Source organism: Suncus etruscus, chromosome 12 (genome assembly GCF_024139225.1).
Source record: "Suncus etruscus isolate mSunEtr1 chromosome 12, mSunEtr1.pri.cur, whole genome shotgun sequence".
Lineage (NCBI taxonomy): Eukaryota > Metazoa > Chordata > Mammalia > Eulipotyphla > Soricidae > Suncus > Suncus etruscus.
The window spans coordinates 74711083-74719747 of NC_064859.1; the positions used below are offsets into that span (position 1 = coordinate 74711083).

Below are 8665 nucleotides of genomic sequence, written 5' to 3' on the forward strand. Positions count from 1 at the left end.
AGATGATAAGAAAGCCTCAGCCCTGGATTACAGAAGTGAAACTATTAAGAGGAAAGGAAGAGAGAAGTAGACTAGGAAATAACCTGAGGACAGTGATGGGCAGTCCTGAGCTCATGAGTGGTGGTGAGGTGTGGTCATTGTTACATCACAACTGTTAACACTATTGTTAACCAGGTTGCCTAAACTATAAAAACAAAGATAATTTTGTTTAATCAAATAAAATCTGAGGCCTTAGCCAGAATAATAGTACAGCCTTGTATATGATCAATCTGGGTTCCATCTTCAGCATCCCACATGGTCTCAAGTTTGCCAGAAGAAATTCCTGAGTGCAGAGCCAGGAGTAACCCCTGAGCACTGGCAGATGTGGTCCCCAAACAAACAAACAAACAAACAAAAATCAAGTTTGAGTGCTCTGGAGCTGGGCAGAGATTTGCTTAGTATGTGCCAGGGTCCCTGGTACTGAGAGTAACTGAGACCCAGGAAAAGGCCAGAATCAGAGACATGTGGCCTCAGTGGTAATGCTGGCTTGGGGGATCAGGCCTGTGTTCCCTTGCCTTCTTCCACAGGTGTCTGGAGTCCAATAAAAGAGTGAACCATACATGTTTTTATTCTGACCTCACATGCTCAATATTGTTCTGGTCCAGCCCTGTTAATCCCTGCAATTATGTATTTTAAATCCAGAATTGCTTGACTTTGGAGGCTTAAAAATATGTTGTTCCATATTTTGCTTGTATGTTTACTCTTGTGCGTTGCCTTACTATTTACCAATACTTTTTTCCCAGGTGAGCTTACTTAATGCTCTTACCCATGGGCTTGGGTCCCACATGTCAACAAAAGCCACATTGGCCACCATAAGGTGAGACTTAATTTGTGTGGTGGCAAAATGAAATGACAAAGCACCATTGCAAAATCCAGAGACATCTTTCGAAGGGAAGCCCTCTATACTTACACATACACACACACACACACACACACACACACACACACACACACACACACACACACACACAAATCTGGAAGCTCTGGTCATACTGAAGCCACTGGCCTCAATTCTGCAGTTCAGCTCATCTTGCTTAGTTCTCAGCATTATGCTTTTCATTGAGGCTTCTACACTCAAGGAAGTGAGAAAGTCGCCTGGACCTTCATTAGCCTTCATTATCCTGGGAGAATTTCTGCTGGGGCAAAAGCTGGGCCTCAAGGAAAGCAATACAGAGACTGGGATATATGAGGAAAAGGGCGAGGATGGAACCTAGTAGCAATAGTTATTTCCTGAAAGCAACTTCAGCAAAGCTCAACACCTGTGACTTCAGTCCTGGCTGGTGGGCTAACTCATTAGTAAGCAGCATGTGTCCTTGGCCAAGTACTTCCCCACTTGGGGTGTGATTCCCCTTGAGAAATGAGGACTTTGGTCTGGGGGCAATGAATGCACTCTGCTCAGACAGTCTTCAGGATGTCTTCTCTGGCCTATAATTTCCTATTTTTTAATAGCATGGGAGAACACCCCAAGCTATACTGGCGCCCGCTGATCACTGACTTGGTGGCCGGATCACTTATGAAGGCCATAAGTCCTGGGAACAGAGAAGCAAAATCAAATCTTGGTGAAAATCATAGGCTCTCCACAGCACAGGGTTTGATTAAAGCCCCAGTTTACTGGTAGCATTCCAGGATGCAGTTTTTTTATGCTAGTTTCAGTCTAGCTAGAAGAACTGAATTGACAGTTCTTTGTTGCATGTTGCTGATAGCTAGCAGGGGTGACTGAGCCCCACTTCCTAAGAAAATAAGAAGTAGTAATTGTTTAAATAGTGCCAGACTGTTTCTAGAGCAGACTTTCATGGCCACCATTAACAAGTAGCTCTGATTGCTGCTTTGGGAACTATCAGAAACTTAGAAAGAGGGCTGCAAAGAGCTCAGGTCTTCGATATGGTAAACCCTCGTTCAACTCCAGGCACTGCATTTGACTCCCTGAACACGGAAGGAAGGAAGGAAGGAAGGAAGGAAGGAAGGAAGGAAGGAAGGAAGGAAGGAAGGAAGGAAGGAAGGAAGGAAGGAAGGAAGGAAGGAAGGAAGGAGGAGAGGGAGGGAGGGAGGGAGGGAGGGAGGGAGGGAGGGAGGGAGGGAGGGAGGGAGGGAGGGAGGGAGAGAGGAAGGGGAGGGAGAGAGGAAGGGGAAGGAGGGAGGGAGGAAGGGGAGGGAGGGAGGGAGGGGAGGAAGGAGGGAGAGAGAGAGGAAGGGGAGGAAGGGAGGGAGGGAGGGAGGGGAGGAGGGAGGGAGGGGAGGAGGGAAGAGGGAAAGAAGAAAGGAGGAGGAAAAGAAGGAAGGAAGGAAAGGAAGGAAGGAGGGAAGGAAGGAGGGAAGGAAGGGAGAAAGGAAGGGAGGAAGGAAGGGAAGAAGAAAAGGAAGGAAGGAGGGAAGGGAGGAGGAAAGGGAGGAGGGAAGGGAAGAAGGAAGGGAGAAAGGAAGGGAGGAAGGAAGGAGAGGAAGGAAGGGAGGGAGGGAAGGAAGAAGGAAGGAAGAAAAGGAGGGGGAGGGAGGAAGGGAGGGAAGGAGAAAGAAAAGAAGGAAGGGAGGAAGGGAAGGAAGGAGGAAAGGAGGAGTGGAGGGAGAGAGGAAAGAATGATGGAAGGGAGGGAAGAAGGGATAAAGGGAGGGAGGGAGGGAGAACGGAGGGGAGGAAGAGAGGGAGGGAAGAAAGAAGGAAGGAAGGGAGGGAGAGAGCGAAGGAAGGAAAGGAGGAAGGGAGGGAAGGAAGAAAAGAAGGAAAGAAGAAAGGAAGGGAGGCTGGAGCAGTGGCGCTATTGGCAAGGCATCTGTCTTGCAAGTGCTAACCTAGGAGGAACCGCAGTTCAATCTCCTGGAGTTCCATATGGCCCCCCAAGCCAGGAGCGATTTCTGAGCGCATCGCCAGGGGGAAGCCCTGAGCATCACCGGGTGTGGCCCAAAAAACCAAAAACCAAAAACCAAACAAAAGCCAAAAAAAAAAAAAAAAAAGGAAGGGAGAGTGGGAGTTATGAGAGTTGTTTTTAAGGTGATTTGTCCAGGGCTGGAGAGGAAGCACAGCGGTAGGTTGTTTGCCTTGCACCCAGCCAACTGGGCATCCCTTATGATCCCCTGAGCCTGCCAGGAGCGATTTTTGAGCATAGAACCAGTAGTAACCACTGCTGGGTGTGGCCCAAAAACAAACAAAAAAAGGTGATTTGCTCAGCCCAGGTTCACAAGAGGGGAAGCCAGAATTAAATCTGCTCTTGGTGCACCATACAGATGCAGACTCCTAAATTAAAAATACATAATTTTAATACATTTTAATGAGCTTTTTAGGTTAGTATTAGATACAAGTCTTAAAATGACTATAACTTTCTTTTTTATTACTTAAGGCAGTCATTGTAGAAGCTGGAAAAGGTGAAATAAAATGTAAAAATCAAACTAACAAAAAAATTTTTTAATGTTGCACTAAATAGACACTGCCACTGTCAAGCCTGTGATTTATTTCTGTTCTTTGTAATACTTTTCCTTAGTTTATTTTTTTTAATTTTAGGCCTGATGATTTATAATACTATTAATGATTGGGTTTTATACATAAAATGTTTGAACACCACCCCTTCCACCTGTGTCCCCCTCACATCCCACTCACCCAATCTTTCACTTGTTGAAACCATAGTCTCCCTCTAGTTTTAAATTGTATCTCTTTAAATGACATTTCACCATAAATGCCTTGCAGGGTTGGACTGTAGCTAGCAGTGAGCGTGTGAAGGGGGAATTTTGAACTAAAGGCTTAGTCTGGGAAAAGGTGTGGGGACAATGAAACCCAGGGTGTACTCTGGAAACAGTGAGTAATTCTTTGAGGCTACACTTGTGACTGTGATGAGCTGAGGTTTGGCAAGAAAAAGGAGGAGGAGGAGGGAGTGGGGAGGGAGGGAGGGAGGGAGGGAGAGAGAGAGAGAGAGAGAGAGAGAGAGAGAGAGAGAGAGAGAGAGAGAGAGAGAGAGAGAGAGAGAGAGAGAGAGAGAGCGAGCACTTCTTTTATGTCAAATAGTGGAGATTCTTTTTTTTTTTTTTTTTTTTTTTTGGTTTTTGGGCCACACACGTTTGATGCTCAGGGGTTACTCCTGGCTATGCGCTCAGAAGTCGCTCCTGGCTTGGGGGGACCATATGGGACTCCGGGGGATCGAACCACGGTCAGTCCTAGCGCTTGCAAGGCAGACACCTTATCTCTAGGGCCACCTTCCCGGCCCCAGTGGAGATTCTTGATTCTTAGCACAGTTGCTAAGGAATCTATTCTTTTTTCATTTAATAACACTTTACATTGTATATATTTATAAAAACACAGTAAGAGGGCCAGAGCGATAGCACAGCCGCAGGGTGTTTGCCTTGCAAGTAGCTGACCCAGGACAGACAGCGGGTTCCATCCCCCAGCATCCCATATGGTCCCCCAAGCCAGGAGCAATTTCTAAGCGCATAGCCAGGAGTAGTCCCTGAGCTTCACCAGGTGTGGCCCAAAAAAAAAAAAAAAAAAAAAAAAAAAAAAAAAAAAAAAAAAAACCACAAATAAAAATAAGCATTTAGGCATAATTTACAACTGCCTGAAAATAATAATTATTATTAATGTTTTGATTCATACATTACCTTCCCCCTAGAACCCCATTCTATATACTATTTCTTCTTTTTCCCTCTTAACTGGGACAAAAAAACACATATTACAAAAAAGCCTTCTGCAGTTATGATTCTAAACACTTTAGGCACTGGAGATCTACTTTTAAACAAACTCCATCCAGAAACTTCAAAAGCTAAGAGAGCTGACAGTGTGTCATCGCTGTGATGGGACCCTAGTGGGTTGCTGCCTCCTACCTGACCCCCGGGACACCCGACTACTTCTGCTTTTGCACAATGTAAGCTCACGGCTGCCTGGTTTGAATGCATCAATATCTATTTCAACAGTCGGCTCCGTCCTTCCAATTTTCCCTTTGTAAATGGATACCACATTCTTGAGGAACATCCCATAATTATTTCCCCGTGAAGTTTTTTGAACATGGGTGTGACATAATCAGAGCTATTAGAGTACATGCCAAATACAGTAAAATCTTACTTCACTGGAATTCAGCTAACCACAATCCTTAATTAACCCATTTTCTTTTACTCATCTTTGGGAAGCATAAAGGAAACTGTCTGCCTCTCTCAAATCTTTCCTCCCTCTTTCTCTCTCAGACACACACAGAATTAGGAAATACAGATAAACTGAACAAAGCCACGTAATAACTATATTCTGAAAATTGCATCGCTGAGAGCAATTAAAGATGAATATAGGTAGTGAGTTCTACCATACTTAGGAACTGGAAGACATCGTATTGTTAAAATTTCAGTTGCCCTCCCCACATCAAGCTATATATTAAATAAAATAACATTCAAAATATTAGCAAAGTTTTTTTGAGAAACTGTAGTAAGCAAGTTAAAATGTATGCAAAAATGTAAATCCATAGACTAGTAAAAATAATATTTAATGAAAGACCAATAACATAGATGTCAAATGAGTCAAAGGGCAAAAGGTAAACACCAGGTGAGCTCACTCATTTGCAGAATATAAGGAAACAAAGCAGAGGATTAGACAACTTCCAGTGGCAACAACTCTGAGAGACAGTCCAGAGAACTTGATGTAAAGGTACTGGGAAGGGGACTGTGGGATAAAGGTGGGAGGCCCCTAGTACTAGAGTGGTAGGTATAGGACTGTAACCCCACACACGTTCAATAATATTGGTTACGTTGTTTAAAAAAATAGGTAAATCATTAAAAGAACAAAAATTAGGGATAATATAGGAAGATTTAGATTTTTCTTGGCTTAAGACAGTTGATAGGGGCTGGAGCGGTGATGCAGGTGGTAGGGCATTTGCCTCGAACACACTAACCTAGGATGGACTGTGGTTCGATCCCCTGGCATCTCATATGGTCCCCTAAGCGAGCAATTTCTGAGCGCATAGTCAGGAGTAACTCCTGAGCATCACCGGTGTTGCCCAAAAACAAACAAACAAAACAAAACAAAACAAAACAAAAAAAAAGGCCTTTGATAAAATTTATAGTAATAAAGATAATATGATGTTTCAGTAAAACTTGATCAACAGAATCAATAGAAAGTCCAGAAATAGACACACGTATAGGCTCAACTGATTTTCAGCAAAGTTGTTCAAACAGTTAAGTAGGAGAAAGGATAGTGTTTTCAATGAAAGGTTCTAGAAAAATTGATTTGCTAAATGTGCAAAAATGAGCTGAAATTATAAATCACTTTTTTTTTTTTCAAAACAAAAGGAGAAAATCTTAGTGATCCTTGGTTAGGCAAATATTTTATTTTTGACAATTTATTTTTACAAACAAGACAAGCAAACATTAAAAAAACGCTAACTTAAGCATCATATAATCAAAATTATCTACTCTTTGAAAGCACAATTAAGAAAATTAAAAGGCAAATTAAAAATTCAGAAGTACCTTTCCTCGCGGCTTCTGCGCTCGCAAGCATGGTGAACGTCCCGAAAACCTGCCGGACATTTTGTAAGAAATGTGGGAAGCATCAGCCCCACAAAGTCACACAATACAAGAAAGGCAAGGATTCTCTGTATGCCCAGGGAAAGCGGCGTTATGATCGGAAACAGAGTGGTTATGGAGGGCAGACTAAGCCAATTTTCCGGAAAAAGGCAAAAACTACAAAGAAGATTGTGTTGAGGCTTGAGTGTGTTGAGCCCAACTGCAGATCTAAGAGAATGCTGGCCATTAAGAGATGCAAGCATTTTGAACTGGGGGGAGATAAAAAGAGAAAGGGACAAGTGATCCAGTTTTAAACATCTTTTATGCAGACAGATCAAGAATTGGTATTTGAGGGCAATGTATCATGAATAAAGTTTAATTGAGTGAAAAAAAAAATTGAGAAGTAGGGGCCAGAGAGATAGCATGAAGGTAAGGCATTTGCCTTGCAATCCCGGCCTGGTAGGGGCGATTTCTGAGCACAGAGCTAGGAGTAACTCCTGAGCGCTGCTAGGTGTTACCCAAAAACCAAAAACCAAAATAAATAAATAAATAAATAAATAAAAAAAATTGAGAAGTATATTTATAAAATATGCACAGTAAAAAGGTTTGCTATATTCATAACAAAAATACAAAAAAATTAACAAGAAAATTAAAATTCAGCACAAGATTTGAACAGATATCTTATCAAAATAAAATATATTGGGACCAAATAAGCAACAAAAAGGTGCTCAATATAATCATTTTAATAAATTTAAACCACTCAGGAGATATCACCACAAAGAAGTGGAGAAAATGTAAAAGACTGAAAATGGCAAGTGTTGACGAGAACAGAGTAATAGGAAATCTTACCCATAGTGGCATGCAAAAATTTGAAAAACAAGGTAACATTCACTTATAAAGTTACTTATAAAATATATTTACTACCTGATCTAGAAATTCCACTAGTGGATATTTTCAAGTGAATTGAAAATGAATGTCTAGCCAACCTAATATATGAATTTTCAGAGATATTTGGTTCAGAGTAACTGAAACCTGAAAACAGCCCAAATGCCCACAAACTGATGAAAAAATGAATAAATAAATGAATTAATGAATAAATAAATAAATAAAAATGGAACACTACTCAGCAATTTATAGACATAAACTGTAGTTATTGCCCACACAAGAGAAAACATGAGCAAACCACAAAAGCTAAGTTGTGAACAAAACCTTACTTCCAAAGACTATTCACCACATGCATAAGTTTCTCTTGAAGCTTTAGAAAAGGTTTTCTAGAGAAATAGAGCTGGGGCTAGAACGATACCACAATGGGTAGGGCATTTGACTTGCATGCGGCTGACCTGGGTTTAATTCCCAGCATCCCATATGGTCCCTCTGAGTGCAGAGCCTGGAATAACTCCTGAGTGCCACCATGTGTAGCCCAAAAACAAAAACAAAAAGAAAGAAGAAAAAAAAAAGAAAGAAAGAAAGATAGAAAAGAGCTATCTGTCATATATTTAGAGCAGAATTTCTTTTTTTTTTTTGGGGGGGGGTGTCACACCCGGCAGTTACTCCTGGCTCTACGCTCAGAAATCGCTCGTTGCAGGCTGGGGGTTCATATGGGATGCCAGGATTCAAAGCACCATCCTTCTGTATGCAAGGCAAATACCCTACCTCCAGGCTATCTCTCTGATTCCAGCAGAACTTCTTAAACTTTTCCACTTGTGAGTCCCTTTCAGTCAAAAAATTTTTACTCACTTCCAGTTACATAGGTATATAAAGAAGATATACAGATCATTTATTGAGGAGAAAAAACAAGAATCTATTTTAAACAATGATTTTAAAGTTTAAGAAGTTAGATCTAGGCAGGTGTCGGCAACCTGCGGCTCCGGAGCCGCATGCGGCTCTTTTGAAGGCTTGCCGCGGCTCCGGAGCCGATGTCAGAAAAAAAAAATACTGCTTTAATCTCAGCTCCGCTTCTCTCCGCTATATCTATAGCAGTGAGGCGGAGCTGAGGAGCGGAGCCAATGGAGGCAGCCGTACCTGGTGACGTATATAGCATTAAGGTAAGAAACAATATATGCAGTGTTATATTTGTTTTAAATGTTGCAATGGTTTTGCGGCTCCCAGTTTCCTTCGGAAACGGGTCCAAGTGGCTCTTTATGTCTGAAAGGTTGCAGAC

General features: G+C 42.0%; 1 protein-coding gene across 1 annotated transcript; it reads left to right on the plus strand.

Moving 5' to 3' along the window:
- The first annotated feature begins 6470 nt into the window (after positions 1-6470).
- LOC126024091 (60S ribosomal protein L36a-like) lies at positions 6471-6832 on the plus strand. Its single transcript, XM_049784549.1, has one exon. The coding sequence runs from the start codon at positions 6498-6500 to the stop codon at positions 6816-6818; it is 321 nt and encodes a 106-aa protein (XP_049640506.1). The 5' UTR covers positions 6471-6497; the 3' UTR covers positions 6819-6832.
- The last annotated feature ends 1833 nt before the right edge of the window (positions 6833-8665 follow it).